This window comes from Centroberyx gerrardi, chromosome 22 (assembly GCF_048128805.1).
Source record: "Centroberyx gerrardi isolate f3 chromosome 22, fCenGer3.hap1.cur.20231027, whole genome shotgun sequence".
NCBI classification, from domain to species: domain Eukaryota; kingdom Metazoa; phylum Chordata; class Actinopteri; order Beryciformes; family Berycidae; genus Centroberyx; species Centroberyx gerrardi.
Window position 1 is genome coordinate 12,048,774 of NC_136018.1, and position 18,493 is coordinate 12,067,266.

Consider the following 18,493-nt stretch of genomic DNA (forward strand, 5'->3'; position numbering starts at 1 on the left):
AAGACAAATACTGAACTTGGGTGTTTTCTTTAATGGCTCGGGAGTATGGAGTTGACTTATTTACACCACATGCTAGTTTATATATGTGCGGTATGGGACTGGGTACAATTTTCCTCAGTGGAGTCCTACCTTGAGTGGATTAATGTTAGTGCTTTCAGTGCCAGTGTTAACCAGGAGTCCGTCAAGGCTTCAATTTCTGCTCGCAATTGCAACCAGGCTTCCCTTTTGGCTGGGCCCAGCAGACCTGAAACGCAGGGTAACATTGTTTGGGTTGGACCAGCCCTCCAAATACCAGCGAAATTTTCAAAATTTACCCTGACCAAGTGGTGTGGCATGTGTGCTTTTAAAACACGCATGTGAGCACGCGCATGAGCACACACACACGCGCGCGCGCTTCCACACAATGAGGGCATGTATGTCTGCATACTCTTTTCTACTCAACAGTGTCGCACAGTGCTGTATATTGGGGATTACCTCCGACGTTATTTTTGTAGGTGGTGTAGATTTCTTTTACTCGTCTGTAGCGGAAGGCCAGTTTTCTCATCCAGTCCACGCCTCCCCTCACGCCTGTGGCCAGACACAGGTTGGCACTGGTCGCTGCCGCGTGGAAACCGTCAGAGCTGAAGTTATACGTACTGAGAGAACAAGAGAGAGGGAGAGAGAGAGCGAGAGAGAGAGAAATGGGGAATCTGTAAGCACAAACTGCTCCACTGCTGATGGAAGCATATGGCACTTTTTTTGCTGACCGATGAAACAAGAATCAGAGAGTACTGAGGTTGTACCTTAGATCCTGGCCGTTGTCATCGGAGGACACATCGTCGATATGTACCTGGTCACATTCCTGGAACACACAAAACATAAATTATGAATAAGGGCGGCTTCACATTCCCTTAAAGAAACATTAAACGGCCACTTTGTTTTGGGGATTTTAGAGAGGTTTTTTTTTTGCTAGGGAGAAAAGCGACACTCCCCACATGCTCCAGGTCATTTCTAATCACTGGAAAAAAAAAATCATTTACTCAGGAATTTGTGCTTTGGCTGGACACCTCAATCTTAATCCCCCTCTCCCTGTCTTGCTCTGCCTCTCTTTCCCTCCATCCCTTTAAATCAGCTCTCCACCCGTTTCCTCCCCTGAGCCCCCACCTGCTCTCTCCTAACAACAATAAACCTCATCATTAGTGTGGATGGACCAGTGGCCCACAAAGCCCCTACCACTAGGGGGGTCTAAAGACATGCACATCCCCAGACATAACCAATTAAGCCCCAATCCAGCAGCTCTAAACACTCTCCAGGTTGGCATTTGAATAGCTATGTCTGGGAGTAGAGATATATACATACAGTACAGTATAAGAGGGTATGGAGGCTAGTGAAATGAACAAAGAGCCTTGGCACTAATGCTCTGTGCATGTGTGTGTGTCTGTGTGTGTGAATGTGTGTGCATCTCCAAACATATGTGCACACTTCCCTTCCCCTTTGGGGTGCCTGGCTCCTCTTGGAGAGGTAGAGGGATTCTGCAGCTCTGCACTGATTCCACCGGTACACAGTAACACAATCCAGACTTTCTGGTAAATGTAACCTACTAGAAAAATTGAACCTGATGCTAACCGCCAATGAAATTATGACCTCTGATTGCTGCTGCGCCACACACCAACACAGCCCCGGGGCCAGTCAGCCAGCCAGCCGGCAAAAGAGCGCAGGAGAAAGCAGACTGAAAATCTGTTATTAGTTTTCCATTTATAGGAGCGCTCTAGTGCCTCCCCCTTCCTCCCCTCTCTCCACCCCCTCGGCCAGCTCGAAATGTGAGGGAGTCCTGCCTTGGCATCCAGATCAACACATTTCACATGGGGCAGAGGAGAGACAGGCTGGCTCATGGCTCACTTCTGCCTAGCCAAAAATTAGGGTGGCTAGCAATTTAGGCTGTATGGCATACAGAGGGTTGAGGAATAGTCTTGTAAAGAGGCAAAAAGGCTTTTGTAATGAATATGAAGTCACCTCTCATGTTATTTTATTCGGGCCTAAACTAGAACGAATAACAAAGGGAGCATTTGACCTCTATATGAAGTAATTTAAAGGATTTCTGTGTGTGGGTACAGGTTTTAAATTTGGTTGGTTATTCTCACCTGTTTAGAGTTATATTAAATAATTTCTCAATGGAAGTTGAAACTTGAGGGAAAGAATTCCTCCGGTTTAGAGTATGAAAAATCCCTTCTCGTTTTTTTAAGCTTTTTAATTAAGTTTCATCCGGCTGTTAAGACACCCAAACACAGAAAGGACTTCCTTGTTTTAAGTCAATCTAACCGGGGCCAAATGCTGACGTTATTGCATTCCTCTCTAATGCTAGAGCAGGGTAAGGGTAAGGGCTTTGGACCGTAAACCTTTTTTATTTTACTGGTTCCCCTCTGAACAAATTTTTCATCTCCCTGGATTTGTGGGGAGAGGGAGGGGAGAGCGACGTGAGGAGAAACTCAAACCAGCTGTTCTTTAACAGAATTAAAATCTTGACCCCCAACCCCTGCTCTAATGCAGCCATTCTCTCGCCAAGCCTCTCCCAGCAAGCCTCGAGATCCAAAGAGGAAAAGACTTTGACCCCGTGACCCCCCTCCCCTCCTCTCCGGGGCTCCAGCACCCCGATAAGGGGGTGGAAGGGGTAGAGAGGTGGGGATGGGGGAGAGCAGCGGGTAGAGGCTGGGGGAGAGAGAGTCCAAAGTGACCTCACATGGAGCGAGCGCTGAGCCCCGCGTTCCAGAAGATGGACTGCCAATTGGAGACGGGGTGCAGGCGGGGCCTCCTGGCTCTGTTAGCCTGATCTGTTTCCAGACGCTCACCAGCCGATCTTTAATAGTTGGAGAAAGCAGCAATTTGTCCCAGTGCAGGGATCTGCTCCCAACTAACTTACAGACCCAAAGTTAATTTATGTTCTCTCACAGAGATACACATTTTTTCCAAAAATCTTGAAGAACTTTCTCAAAACAGAACTGAAGACAGAAAAGTAAAGGTGTGCTTAATTCCTTAATCAATGGAGGCATGTCTGTTTGGTTAGGAAAACAAAAACAGCACACTGGGTTAAGCACCTCATAAAGCCTCCATTCAAAGACTTCCCTTTCTGGGGTAAGTGACTGGAATGCTTCTATTATCTACCAATTACCTGCTGATGAATTAGACACAATCAGCCAACTGCAAAAGCCCCTGGCACCTCTTTCACTGTGGCACAGGACCATTCAGCTCCACTCATTTGGTATATTACTGCCTAATTGTATGCTGTCTCTCAGTACCTTGTTGGACAACAATGGCCCGCATGTTTGTTCTACCCATGTAATGTGTTTCTTTCAGAGTCTGACAGCCAGCGTGGACCAAAACAGATATCTGAGAACAATATTACTCAGCATGCTGATTAGGGGCCTACTTTAGATGCCAGACCCAAAACGCAAACATGACCTGACACGCATAAATATGTCTCAGTAATTAGGCCTAATTGAGGTTATTATAATAACTGCTGCCTGAGCATGAATGATTTTTCACGGACTTGACCAAATCCTCAAAGCCAATAAACAATACAAACCTCAATGAATGTACAAGGTATTAAGAACACAAAAAGCCAAGTAAAACACAGGGGTTTGGGTTCTTGTCACCCAGCTGCCGTTTTGTAGCGTGAATGCATGTGTGTTTTCCATGCCCTTTCCCTTTCCTTGTCTTTTGCTCCATGTTTACATAGGCTTTTAATTCGGTGGATATTACGACACTCAATTAACAGCTGAGAGGGGCTTGGGACCTCCAGAAAGAGGTTTGGTGTGTGTGTGCGTGGGTGCGTGTGTGGAAGAATGTACAGACTCCGACAATTACTGCTCCCAGCTGGGGTTGGCATAAACCTCTGCACTGGCTCCCTGGGAGGACTGAAGCTAATGGAGGAGGTGGCTGTGGGTAATGTCTTACAGTAACCCTCACACACACTCATTAGGAGCCACTTCTGAAGGCCTCGTAAACACCATGCAGCCTAAAGAACAGCGATGGGGCAGATTGAAGCCGGTTAAGTACAGTAGTACGGTCGTATTGGACTGGATGGAAAGAAACGGGGCGGGGCAGTGAATGTTACTGACTGACTGACTCACTAACGGACTCACTGGCAGGCATAGAGGCCACCATCATTTTATATCAGGCTGTGAAAGATACATACTAGGTATACAGGAATATAGTCATGTGAAACTAGTTGAAGAGCACTAGACATGATTTTAATGCCACGTCTATGCTTTAGCTCTCATATAGCCTAGGATCTTTTTGGCTATGTATAGACCAAGCAGTAAATATATTATTACAAGCACAAACAGCTGTAAATATCAAAAATATGCACCAGAGAAGTCCATATGTATAAGATCATGCTTTATTTTTGTCATATACCCCAGAAGACGTAGTCTAAGACATAGAAGTCTACTAAACTTTCACTTTTAAACCCTATGTAGCCTCATTTTAGCATTTTAGATGTCTATAACCATTTAAATGTCTTTTAAATGGCTTATCAATGTAAAATTGCTCAGAGGGACAGGATGGGATAAATTGTTATATTGTTACAATTATGACAGACGTTGAATATGTAGAAAACGTAACTCATTTCACAGGCATACAGGACTGGGTGCAAAGAATGCAGAGGCATGGAGAGTTACTGACTGATTGACTGGTTGGCAGGCTAAAAAGAAAAACAACAACACATGCTGCCATTAATTCATTTATACAACAATAACAATAAAATGACAAGCTTCCAAGATGGTGGCACATCGCGGGGCAATCTGAGAATTTCCTAGAACTTTTCGAACATCTCTTTTCCATTGAATCCTCCCATTCCCTCCTCACCAAGCAAACAGTGGTCTCTGTAAAACCTACAATCACCACTAACTCACACCAGATGTTCCTACTGTACTCAGGAGTGAAGACCCTCCACCAGAAGCTATCGCAATTACTCCTTATGCAAACACCATGTCTTTCTGTTAAATTCATCAGCAACTTTTTTTTTCTTTCATCTGAGTTCATTAAGCTGTCAAACACTTCTTATCTGCAAGGCAGAGGAAGACAACAAAACAAAGCAGAACAATGAAAGACGGGACGCTTCTGTGCGCAATGAACAGATGAACTTCAGAAAATAAACTAGTTTTGAATCACGCTACTTCCATCTCTTTATCATTCAGTCTCTCTCTCCCTCTCCCTGCCTCTGTCTTTCCCCTGGCCTGCTAAAAACTTTTTGTTTGAGAGGAAGCTATCAGAGCCCTCTTTGTTCCCTTGGCATCTGTCATTAAGCAATCAGCGATGACGGCCTGAGTCTTCCTGTAGCCCTGGGAAGGGCTCAGAGTGGTGACTGCAACGGCCAGAGGCGGGGAGAAGGAAGAGGGGGTGTTCAGCAATACACATGACCAAAACATAGAAATCACTGTGCTATCTGATAAATTAACTCTTAGTCCGGTTATTGCCACGTTGGTCAAAGTCACTGCCACACAGATGGTGTCCACTTTTTGGGTACAAGCTCCCTAAAGCCTCGCCCCCCCCTCTCTCACTCTCTCTCTCTCATCCACTCTACAGGTGAGCTGTGTGTGTGTGTTGGGTGGGGGTGGGGGGTCAAAACCACAGTGTGAGCGATAACAGCCGTCATCACAGCATTCCTTGTGACCCTACAGGCTAATGCCATGTGAAAAAGGCTCATCCATGGTTCGCAGGTTCTCAATGCCGCCACTCCACCGGCAGAGGCTGTCATCCCCCCCTCCTCCACCCCCGTGGTCCGTGACCCCCAGCAACTTCCCTCTCTGTTCCCACCACAGGCACCCCTGTCTGGGGGAAGGAGGAGGGTGGAGAAGGGAGGGGGCCACGATTACCTGGGGGTCAGACACAGGATGTGGGGAACAAAAGGAGAGTTCTTCGAACCCACTTCATTCCAATCCACAATCTGTGCTTGAACAGTCACGGAATTCAAACAGCGGCGCCAAACAAAGCACAGGTAGAGAGAAGCCCATGCTGGTTTTACACAAATTCACACGATCAGGAGAATGAGGGGGAGCCAGGGAGAGCTAGCTCAGAGGCTGACAGAAGAAAATTTCACGAAGTGGTCTGTAAAGCCCTCTTGTAATAGCTGGAAACATTTCAAAGAAAGAAACATCCCACAGGTAGGGAGTGAAAACAATCTAAAAGCATAAATTAGATATCTGTGATGGATGAGCTGCCTCTCATTATTTCCTATTTTTGCAAGTCCAAACCAAACCTCAAGGAGAGCAACATTAAATGCAATATCAAATCTCAGACATTTCAGCATTTTTTTTCCCTCTCAACAAACCTATCCATAGAGAAACTATTTATTTCTGCCAAGTAGACTGTTGTCTAGACAAATCCCTGCAAGTTTCTGTTCTTTTCCTGCACAGACCGTACTGGGCAGGTGCTGTTCTCCCTTTTTAATGCAGGACAAGAAATCTATTCTTAATACCATCATTTGTCACCAGACAGTTAGTAATGTTATATTTTCCATGCACCCTCAACCCCTATTGGTGCATGAATCTGCTGGGCCAGGCCAGCGGGTAGGGGGTGGGGGTTAGGAGGAGCTCTGCTGAGCGAAGATAGACAGGGTGGCTTTGAAACCTCCACTTTCTCTCTTTAGTCTTTCCAAAACACATCAGCGGTCCCGCCTTGGGACTTGACGGAGCTATGTCGAGCAGCATGGCAGAACTACTGCATCGGTGGCCAAGCAAATGATGAAAAATAGCCACATCAATCCGCACAGACATAAAGTAGCTCATGTGACTGAATATACCAAATATAAAAATGGCCTTCTTAATTCACTGTTGCAGTTTGTTTTCTGCAGAGTGCATTGAAAAAACTAAGCTAAAGTCATGAGACGGAGGAGTGAATGTCTGTCCTGCTGTTGCACTTCATTCAGATAAATCGGTGCTACAGAACCATAGAACTGTGAACTGATTCATTAACTCAATTTGATAATTCAAAGAAAAGCAATATATGCAGTGTATTGCTCCTCACCGGGGACCATATCACAAAAAAAACTATTCTTCAAAAACTATGAAGGAGAACACAATAAAGCTACCAAACTTATTGAACGGGCGAGAGCAGGATCTGACTTTCTACAGTGGGACATAAAACTAACAGAACGGCTCCACACTAAGAGGCTCTGGAGGGCCATTCCAGCCGCTAGGTAAACGTAACCGTGCGTTTCATAGCATCTCTCATTAACAGGCAGCCCCTGGGTGAGAGTGACAGAGGAGGTTTCAACCCTGGGACTGCAGGCTGGGAGCTATAAAAGGCAGTCAGTTTGCAGTGTCACAGGGTTGCTCCACAGGTATGTGTGTGTGTGTGTGTGTACTTGTGTGAGTATGCATGTGTAGAAAGAGAAAGAGAGAGAGAGAGAATGGGTGAGTGAAAGATTGTGCTCATATATGTGTGTGTGTATGTGTGACTAAAGACTATGCAGCACAATATGTTGAGAGTGTGTGTGCATGTGTGTGTGCGGCAGAGTGTTGCACGCAGCATGGAGGCATCACTGGACTAATTTAAAATGTTCCCACCTTCGGAGGCCTCTCTCTCCCTCACTCTCTGTGAGTGGTTTGCCCCCATGCCCTTTATCCTCCAGACAGGGAGGGTTGTTTTCTCACCCGTGGAGGGGGGAGACGGCAGCCCCCGTACCCCACTGAGAGGGGAGCACAGGGGGCTCGGCCAGCTAGAGAGAGGCCCCTGGTTCCCACATACCGCTCAGCGTTACCGTTTGGGCTGCGGCGGTGCACCTACAGTAAACTCACACCCCGAGTCACAGCAGAGCTGTCAGTCTTCCCAGTGAGCTCAGCCTCAGAGGGCTTCATTATACACATCACTTCAGACCATCAATTAACTCCACGTTCAACCCCGTGTCACTTCAAATAAATAAGCACCGCAGAGAAAAAAATGCATTCAAGCAAATTTACTATATTTCAAATATAAGCTATATGGAAAAGGAATATTCTTAGCAACTAATTCTGAAATTCAGAGTAATTCTGAAAATAAAATAAAATAATTAGTTAAATTATTGGTATTAACTATTCATATTGCTGTTAATTCACAAATAATCAAAATTGTTGACTTTGTATTAAGTTTTGAAATAGATTCATCACATGAATAACATCTCTGATTATATTTTTATGTCTTATATATAGCCATTGAAATACAACTTCTTCCATCAGGCAAATTAATACAGTGGGGATCAGATCAATAGAGATCATATTGCCTTGAATTACTTTCGTAATACATCCTTCAGTGAGAGAGCATTTTTGATGATAAAAACAGATTGTGCTGTACATACAATACTACACCCCTCCTGTACAGGCTTATCTGTGACACTGAGCGGCAAATGGTTTGAGCAGGACGATCGATAGAGAGGGCCGTGTGTGGACTGGGAGGGAAAAGTCTTGTGGGGAGGTGCAGCGTTTCTAGGGCCCACCTTCAACTGTATCTAACATTTAACCAGGGAGCGAATGAAAAAGAGAGAGGTGGTACAAAAAAAGGAAGAGAGAGAGAAAAAAATGAGAGGGAGAGAGGGAGAGAGAGAGAGACAGAGTGAGAGAGAGAGAGAGAGAGAGAGAGAGAGAGAGGGTGAAACTGATCCCTGTTGACCCCTTCGGCATGCCCTCTTTCTTTTTATGACTTTCCTCTGAATCGTCACTCACCAGCTCTATCAACACGGCCCAACCTCCATTCACACACACACACACACACACTTGAATGCACACACACACACACACACACACAAGCCAACCCCAGAAACTAGCCTTCTCTCTGGCTTGGCCGGGCCGAGCACAATATCATGCTTGATTATGATGTTTAGAGGCCTTGTAAACAACCCTAGTGCATTTAAACTGTTTGGTCCAGATTAATTTAGCTTGAAAATCTACAGTCTCATAAAAGAAAATGAGTCAAGGGCAGCATGCGCAGCAAAGTTGTAAAGAAGTAGGGTGTGTATTTAATGTACTTGTGCAGAGGCTAGCGGGAAAACAGAGTGTTAAGACCTAGATGGCCCACTCACACACCGTTAGGCCACTAACTCTGCACCTGTGTTTCTGCACAGCCTCTGGGGTCTCCCTTTATGGCTTAGACTAAATTAGATGGACCATATGCATTTCTGCACATGCTTAAATACATAACTGCTGCTGGCTCTGGTATTTATAGTTGGACTCTATTTAGCTCTATCTGAGATGGAGGACTGTAAATCAGCCGAGAGGAAACACAACTGGTTAGGCGTCGCTGAGAACTTGCACTTAACACTCACCCGGGCCCAGCTCAGCTAAAGAGGAGCGATCGATACGCTTGCAAGAGGCTGTCACTCCCCCTCTGGTATGATGCTTAATGACAATCAGGGCAGTTTTTGGAGGGAGGTCTTTACATTGGACATTCTAAAAAGCATTCTTGCAGCAGACCACAGATTGCTATTTTAGTCAGCATACTATTCTAGTTTTAGCTGGAAAAAAATGGCAGGCTTTTAAGTGTCAAAACGAAATGTAATAATTTCGTTACTGAGATAGAGCAGAAGAAAAATATGCATTGCACGTTCAAATAATTTTATAAGCAGTCTGAGCTGCCAATTCATCTGTGAACAGTTTCATCACACATGAAAAGAAATCAAAACACAGGACAGATGTTGAGCAAAACCACATTTAAGCGTTGTCACAAACTGCCATTTTTTCAAATGATTGGGGCACATCTATTAAATAAAGTGCAGCTACACTGGATTCTACGTGGCCAGGGCATAAGGAAATATTTAACCAGCCAATTGCAGCCAATTAACTTTGATCACGATGACTGCGTTTGGAATCTCAGTCACCCGTCTGTCTGGTGGAGCACCAACATTTTCTTTCTCTTTCTCTCGCCCATTTTTCCTCCTCTTTGGGTTTGCTTCATGCGAAGAAGCAGAACATGGTGGTGACTAATGAGACTTGGCAGACTGGCCACAGCTCTCTTCACACTTAAGTATCAAACAAAACATTTCCTCTCCTGTGAGGTCAGCCTAAAGCAGGACACCGAGGAAAAAGCACTGGGTCAGTGGGATCAGATTCACTGGGAGAAAGAGAGAGGGAGCGGGAGATGGAGAAGAGACAGAAACGGAGGAATGAATGCTGAATAAAAAGGAGGTTAGGAAGAGAATTTGAGGAGAGCTCGGATTAGGGGAAAGAACATGGAGATAACTTGCTTTGTTTGCTGCTAAAATGTGACGTGTGCTGATAGGGTCTGGGCAGCGGGTAACGTGTGTGTCTGCGTGTGTGTGTGTGTGTGTGTGGGTGAGTGCGCATGCATATGTGTACGCATGTGGCGCATACATATCCGAGCATACAGCCTGAGCCTATAGGCATCCCTGACCCCTCTGGTCTTTGCTTCACCTCTCCCCAGGGTGGAGCAGACACTCAGACACTCAGTCAGACACCACAGCCCCCCACCACCACGACACACACACACACACACACACACACACACCTCCCTACCCCTGATCCCTCTATTCCAGTGCCCCAGGGGCAGATTTTACACTAGCCGTACATGAATCAGGGGAGCGGAGAGGCGTGGGAGGGGAGACGGTGGGTGATTTCACGGCGTGACGGCAAGGGTCTGTGGTGTAGGTGGACAGCGACACCAAGCACACAGCATGACACACACAGACAGACGGGACGGCCGCAGAAACACTAGAGCCTGACAAATTGCACTAGCCGCTATGGGAGTGGGGGAGGAGGGGGGGGCGGGGGAGGGGGAGGGGGCAGGGCTGGCGACCCGGGGACGACTGAGACTGACAGCACATGTAAAATTCATGGTATCCCTTGGGCTCCGAGGTAATACTTCACCACTATGGGACTGGTAACTGAGAAATAGGCTTCCCGCTATGAAACGGTTGTTGCCGCTTTTGCTAAAACTTTAATGGACTGTTCTTGCTCCTCCTGATGAAATATATACACTCTGCATCTCGGACTGGGGCCTTAAATATTACCGGAAAAAAACTCTGACCTCTAAAATCATCACGGGGTGAAGAGAAGGTATTTGTGCAGAACAGGAACACAGACTTGAGAAATCTTAAAAAGAGAGAAAACACACACAGACGTACCTCTAAGTCGTTAAAGAATAAGTGTGTGTCGGCCAGGTTGAAGATCATCTCTTCCATCCTCAGGCCTAGTGATACAGACGTCGGCGGATCCTGGAAAATAGGAGACAGCGACAATTATCAAACAATAAAACAGCACATCATTTTTTTTCAGAGTCTCTTTCACAGAGATAACGAATAATACAGTAAGCAGTGATGAAAGTCACTCAATTAGCAACGCTCGGGGAATTCTCTTAAATTCCTGAGCGCACTACTCCCATAAAAGAGGACATTAGACAGACTTGAAAGAAAGTTTCAGCCTTTGTTTACGAGCCTCCAAAAGGGACCAGAATAGTCATCAGAAATGCCACAGACTTTAATGAATGCCGTAAAAGCATGTCTCTTCTCAGGAGGGGTGGTCGATTTAGAAGAGTTGGGGTCACAGCCCGAATCGTAAATAGCCCATTCTCCACATACTTGTGCTGATGCATCATCCAACTGCTCTCTAGGTGATATCAGGGGAAAAAATCTCCCCCTGAAGTTTCCCAAGATCATCAGCGGCCACTTTGAGGTGTTTCCTAATATAATTATAAAGTAATTCCATCACCTCCGAAAATTCAAAATTATTCCGGGGCAAAATGAGTATTGATGATTCCCCGCATTAAGCGCAACTGCAATTTTTCTTTAAATCATGATCTCTGTCAGTAACGTGACACGTGCTGTAATGGTGATATGGTCGCACTGTCTGTAAGATAATACCCAGAGACGAGTGAACTACACTGTAAATAGTTAATGAACCTGCGACAATGTGTGCTTTTTTCCCTTTAAAAAAGCAAGCGGAGAGGCAAAAAGTCTTCAGTTGAAATTTAGTTCACTAAAATTCACTTGCCCGTTCTAGTTCTGTTCAGATATAAAACAACATAAAAACAGGATATAAGCAGAATTCCCTGCTTTCATTTTCCTTGCAAAAATTCAATTTCTTCTGGTCTTAAATTTCTAATCAGCAGATTGTCTTTAGCAGGCGAGGGATGAGAGAGACAATAGCGGGCTGTGGGAGAGGATTTTGTGCGGCTGGGTGAGGCTGTATTAAAGCTAGGCCAGGCAGCACCAGAAGGAGGGATTACAGAGTTAAACCACCTGAAGACACACCTGAGCTATCTACTGATTAGCTGTCACACTCCACAATGCTTATGTTTTCACTAAAATGACAGAGGACAAACCACACAAGTAGAACTCAATCTCCACTTCTGGCGGCTGTCTTTCTTTCCTTCCCTTTTTCTCCCCCCCTCCCGCCTCTTTCTCTTAACCTCCCAGTTCGAATCAATCTTTCAGTCAGAATTCATCAAAAATAATTAGCCCCCCCACATCAACAGGCCACCAGCTCCCTCTCTTCCAACCCAACCTCTGGCGCGGTTGAGCTGATTTAGCGTACGGGGTGGTTTGGTGGGAAAAGGCGGCATAAAGTGCTGCTCTCCGCTGCAAGTGAATCCTTTTCCAATTAAATCTAAACAATCAGTCAGTGAGGGAGTTAAGAATACAAGCAGGCCAGAAGGCCAAAGGGCTGCTGCTGTCACTGCTCCAGCACCACCTGTCCCGGGATGTCAGTGCCATCCACAGGGGCGCCAAGTTCCCCCCCCCCCGCCCCAAACCCTCTCTCTCCCCCTCCCTCTCAACCCCTTACCACTGACTCCCCAACCCCCCCTACCCCCTTTAAGCTCTAGCCCTGGCCAGCCCAATAGTAGCACAGCTGGCCTCAGCCATCAGCTTTATGGGGGCGAGCTGCCTTGATGCCAATTAAGAGAGCTGATAAGAACGGCAGTGTGTGTGCGTGCGTGTGTGAGAAAGAGGGAGAGAGAGAGAGAGAGAGAGAGAGAGAGAGAGCGAGGGGAAGGGGGGGTACACAGAGTGAGAGAAAGTGTGGATGTGCACTCACTCAGATACACATCTATTTATAGTAAGCTCAGAGCGGCTAGGAGGGAAAAACACACTGTTTTGTAACTTTTTGTTTATGCCACTGAGACGGGGATGACATGTATGACAGACGGGAAGGAGAAGGGAAGAGAGATGGGGTGGTGGGTGGTGGGTGGTGGGGGGTGGTGGTGGTGGTTGGGGAGGTGGGGGGTGGGGTGGTCTGCTTGGCTTTCTTTTCTGAGGTAGTTTACAGATCTGTGTTTCTGATAGGCTTTGGGGGAGAGCGCTCTGTGGTTGGCGGGTGTAATCGTGTCTCCCTCTCATAATATTGCTTTGGTGGGATAGTGTCAGCAGGTTGGAGCTCGACAGGAAGAGAAAACGGGGGAAAGAGAGACTGAGATGGGTGGAGGAAAGAGAAAGAGAGGGAACAAGAGGGAAAAAGAGAGAGTGAGAGAGAGACTTTAGCGGCTGTCACGTCCTATATGAGCTCTGACGGAACGGGCCCTTATGGAGTCAGGAGTGTTTCCTGTTTCAGAGGAGCACACTGGAGACCCTGTGTATGCATGTGTGTGTGTGTGTGTGTGTGTGTGTGTGTGTGTGGCTGGAGAGGCCCTCATCACCGAGCCACAGCTCCCTAAGCCTTAGCTCTCTCTTTACCCAGCATGCAGGGCTAAGGATAAAGTAAATAAACAGTGGAGGGTCGCGGGGCAGCCCTCTTTCACCCCAAAAACAAAACACTGCCCCCATCAAACACCCCCTCATACCAGAACAAAGGCACAGAGCACGGGCCACAGACGCTAAGCTCTCTGACATATGAGAAGCAATATGTCATTTTCTACTTCAAAAAGAGAAAACTCCATACCCAAAACAACCAGTGATAGGAAATTCTGTCCTCAGACAAAATAAAATTAATCCAGATCATTTTGAAATTATAGAAAGTGTAGGAAATATTCTATAAATCATAAATCGTGATGAATTAAAGTCAAGATCCTACAGCCATAATTATTCATCCATACTGTATCTCAATGGGAAAAGTAGTAGTAGCACATTGAGAGTTACATAGAACCTATGACCTCAACGAAGCCATGAGAATAGGAGTTTGCCTTATTTCCCAAATTGTTTGTTTTGAAAGTTTAAATTTAGAGAGGCAATTTATATGGAATAACAAATAGCAAAGCCTGGAAAAGTAAACTCTTCTCATCTTGAAATGAGCATACACAATGACATGGGATGGAAAATGACCTTCCCAATACTATAATAATATATGTTGGTTAAGATTATATATATATACTGTACTTTTGCATGTCAACGACAAGACACTGCCATCCTTCATAATGAAATAAGTGTGATTTAATTTAACCCTTATCAAGAAAGGACTTAAGCTCTCCGCTCTAGTTTAAGTTTTGACCGAATTACATTTGGTGGTCTCAATCTCCTGCCAAGTTCTCCTGGGAAATCCTTCCCTGAAAAGGATGGATTGAGAAGCACTTAATTAAACTAACAATGTGGCATTTCTGAAGGAGAAAGGAACACTTAAGATGTGTCAATAGACATCCAGAGTGCAACTGTTGTGAGCCCCTGCAGCCGAGCCCCGACCAGCCCTGCATAGCTCCAACAGCTGCAAAGAGCAGCCAAATACTTGCCAGGCCTCATTGGACCTATTAAAAAAAGAAACAATTATCTGTACATTGAGTTCTGCTCTATCCCCTCACTATGGACTCAAGGCACGGTGAAATCTATCCTCTACTCGGTGGCTATTTTACCCCACTCCGTTACTTTTTTTTTTTTTTTTGCCTTTTAATATTTATGTGTTTTGCTGATAAAGTGCACCGCTACTGCCACAGTCTGATGTCACTCACCCGTCCATATCTGTTGGCGTAAGACCCCGTGAGCAAGGAATGGAAAACGATGATTGTTTCATCCAGGTCCCAGATGAAAACTCGCTGGAGAGATGGGGGGTATGGGGGAGGAGGAAGAAAGAAACAAAGAAAAACAGAGAGAAAAGAGGCAAAATCAATGGTGCACTCTGTAGGGCTGCAAGGTGATCCCCCTGGTCAATAGGCCAGGAGCGTGTATTTGTGTGCCACAGGGACCGGGATCCATTTGCTTGGGTTGGTCACCGCAACACTCCTCCCATCACCCCACCACATGCTATCCATCCCTTGCCCTTTACATTAGAGCAATCAATAGTGACAAACTAATTAACTAGATATGTTAACATGCCATGATGTCAGCGCTATAATGGGTGCTATTAACCTCTTTGAAATTCATATCATATTAATGAAGAGCCCCCTGAATCATCAAGGGTTTATTTTGACATATGGCCACATTTGACATACCAAAGTGTTTTATGGCACATGGTGCAACAGCGCTATTGTTAGACACTGCTAGTGACCAGCCTCAGAAGACTATATACATTATTCACTCCATTACCGACTCACCTCGAATAGACTGTTAATCACATGCCCTATCGTTTATTTATGAGGTATACATGAGAACTTTATATAAGATATTTATTTAGTGATGTCACATGATCCAAAATGCATGAATAACCCATTTATAGTTAAGGAATCAAATGTTTAAGAATTAATGCCCATCAAGTGTTAGAGCTGGTGTGGCAGCCATATAGTAAGTGGATTAGTGTGCGTGTGCCTCAGACAGGGCGAGGCTGTCTGTCGCCAAGGTAGCGGGCTCACCCTACCTCAAGGTCGGAGTCGGGCGGCGGTGATGGGTTGTTGTTCCTTCTTCCCCGGCCACGTGACTTTCCATCCGAGGCCCGGCGCAATCGATCCGAATCTGAATCTTTAATGGGGGTTGATGGACTGTGGATGGTACTGTACTCTGCTGAAAGGAAGGAAAGAAGGAAGAAGGAGAGTATAAAAAGAGTGCATCGAAGATAGGATATTATTTGCTTTTAGCAAAGAAGTTTAGGTGACCATTTGTCTTGATGCAGGACGGACAGTTTCCTGGGATATTATTTAGTGATTATGCAGGCCTATAAGTAACATTCAAACATAATGTAACTCCGCAGTAAAACACATGCTAAAAGCTATTGCGCTCCATACTGATTTAAAAAACAAAAGGCAACACGGTACGCTTCAACTAGAAATAGTAAATATGTCATTTAACTTAAAATTGAATGACTGTGTTTGAAATTGTGTTTATTTGAAGCCTGATGTCTTTGGTGTTGACTGATGACAATTTCAAATGCAGTCATAAAATTTTGACTGACTTATAAATGATATCATCAGTGCACTTTTGCCAGATGATGCATTAATGTCACATCCAGTTATGGGGAAAGTCTTCAGTTCTGTATTCAGTTTACACTTTATTCTTTCTGCTTACCACACTGCAGTATATTCGACTTTATGGCAGAAATGATTTCCTGCAGCTATGTATTGTTTTCGAGCACATGCATGAATCTGGGTTAGTACATTTAAAGTTACATTTTAGGAATTTAGTTGACGATCTAATTCAAAACGACTTACAATGAGTTTGTTTCGTACCTGCAGGGTTTTCTGTGATGGCCTGGCTGGTGATGCCAGTGGGGGGCTCCTGGAGGGTGTAGGTGGCGGTGGTGGACGGCGTGCTGGGGCTGGTGTTGTTACTTGTCATGTAGGGCGAGGTGTAGGGCGAGCTGTTATAATACTGAGCATACTGGCCCTGGCCAAAGGCTGGGTAAGTGGGGTAGTCCTGCAGAGGGAGAGAAAGAGAGAGAGAGAGAGAGAGGGACAGGGAGGGAGGCAAGTGGTCAGAGAGCGGTAGGGAGAAGTAGGGTACAATTGGATAAAGATAAGGTAAGTAGAGACAGAGTATGGAGAGAGTGCAGAGAGATAAAGGAAGGAGAGGTACAATAGGGTGAGAGAGGGAAGATTTAGAGGGAGGAGGTGGAGGCAAAGAGAGACAAAAGGTAGCAGAGTGGAGGGAGAGAAGTAGGCGGTTGGGCAGAGTAATGTGAGATATGCCCTGCACCAGTGTTGCTACTTTACAGTGCAGATTCCAAAACATAAATGCAAACACATGTCTGTTCTGTCCTACATCTGGACAACGATCTGTCTTGTTTTTTTTTCCTCCTTTTCCTCTGTGGCATAATACATATGTGTTGGGGGAGGCAGATAATCCCTGCGTACAAAGCTTCTGACATCCTGAGTGATTCATGTTTGAATGTGTCACGGATGAAATGTAACATATTGAGTATGCATGTTTCATAAAGATTTCCAGGTTAGGAAGAAGTCTATGATTTAATGTTATATAGACTGATAGCTGCATATCTATACCAGATCATAGGAACAGAATGAAAAGGTAGAGAGGGCACAGCTACCTGTTGTGTGCTGTTGAAGCCAGTAGAGTTTGTCAGAGAGTTGCTTCCTGCATACAATCCTGATGTTGTTGTGAAAGTACCACCTGTAGAGGAAAAAAATAATATAATTTTGAGTTATGTAAAAACATAATGTGCTTTTATACTGTATTATATCAAAATAAATCATTTCAGCTGCAGTATTGGAAAGCAATTCAGTGACTGAAATGAAACGGCACATTGTCAGGGGGAAAAAGAAAAGGTTAGTCTTTTGTGAAACAAATATTTGGGGTGGTGAACAGAGGGAGGCCTGAGGGAGAGCCTCCAACAGCGGCCTTATCTTCCTCCTCTTCCTACCTTATCAGTGATTGGATCTGCCCCGATGAATGACAGGGGGGGAAAGAGAGAGAGAGAGGAGGGGGGGCAGGACCTGCTCCCCAAGCTGTCCAAAGCCCTCACAATGCGAGGAACACAAGAGGCTGTTGTGTGTGAGCTACTGAAGGGTGGAGCGGGTGGGAGGGGTGATGGTGGTGGTGGTGGTGGTGGAGGGGGGGTTAGTGAGAGAGAGATATATACTGAAGGAGAGCTGAGGTCGGAGTGAGTTGTTATTGGCTGGGGGGGGCGGGTGGGTGCTGTGCTGACATTATGCCCCAATGAATATGTATGTTCCTCTTTTCACTACCTCAAAAGAAGCACCTCTGGGGTAATTAAATCATTCAAAGGGGCTGATAGCATCTAATGGCTTAATAATATACATGACATGAGTTATAGAGGCTTGGATAGAGGAGAGGGGCGGCGGCCCCCGGGGGCACGACTCCTCTCTGCAGCAGCCGTCCACCTGTACTCTCATGTCAGGCGGGAGAGCAGCAGGAGGAGCCGCTCAAAGGGGATCACAGGCAGGCGGAGAGACAGCAGGGCGACAGGCAGAGGAAGACAAGAGACTGGAGGGCTCGCAGAAAAAAAAAAAAAAAAAAAAAAAAAAAAAGGTGTGATTTTATGTGTTTTTGTGTGCGTGTGCCCGCATGCTAATGTTTGGCTGTAACACAAAAAAAAACGAGTTGAGTTCAGACCCGTCGGTTGATTTTCTCATCAAACTGCGTGTGATACCAGGTAACAAAGCGTCTTGAGTAACTTTTAACAATGCCAATGCCAAGAATATATCAAAACCAGGGTAAAATCGCACTGAAGTGTCTATAGGCCAGTTCTTACAAGCTTTACAA

The 18,493-nt window shown here is 45.4% G+C and overlaps 1 protein-coding gene across 3 annotated transcripts in view; it reads right to left on the reverse strand.

Annotated features, from left to right (window-relative positions):
• The window catches only part of eya1 (EYA transcriptional coactivator and phosphatase 1), a 33,901-nt gene that overhangs the window by 5,696 nt on the left and 9,712 nt on the right, over window positions 1–18,493 (reverse strand). For all 3 annotated transcript variants that reach the window (XM_071923976.2, XM_071923972.2, XM_071923971.2), the window contains 8 exons: window positions 17,298–17,380; window positions 16,483–16,669; window positions 15,678–15,820; window positions 14,836–14,919; window positions 11,090–11,179; window positions 783–841; window positions 475–635; window positions 130–244 (listed from right to left, as the gene is read on the reverse strand). In XM_071923976.2, coding sequence (XP_071780077.2) covers window positions 130–244; window positions 475–635; window positions 783–841; window positions 11,090–11,179; window positions 14,836–14,919; window positions 15,678–15,820; window positions 16,483–16,669; window positions 17,298–17,380 — 922 coding nt within the window. The remainder of the gene's footprint in view (window positions 1–129; window positions 245–474; window positions 636–782; window positions 842–11,089; window positions 11,180–14,835; window positions 14,920–15,677; window positions 15,821–16,482; window positions 16,670–17,297; window positions 17,381–18,493) is intronic.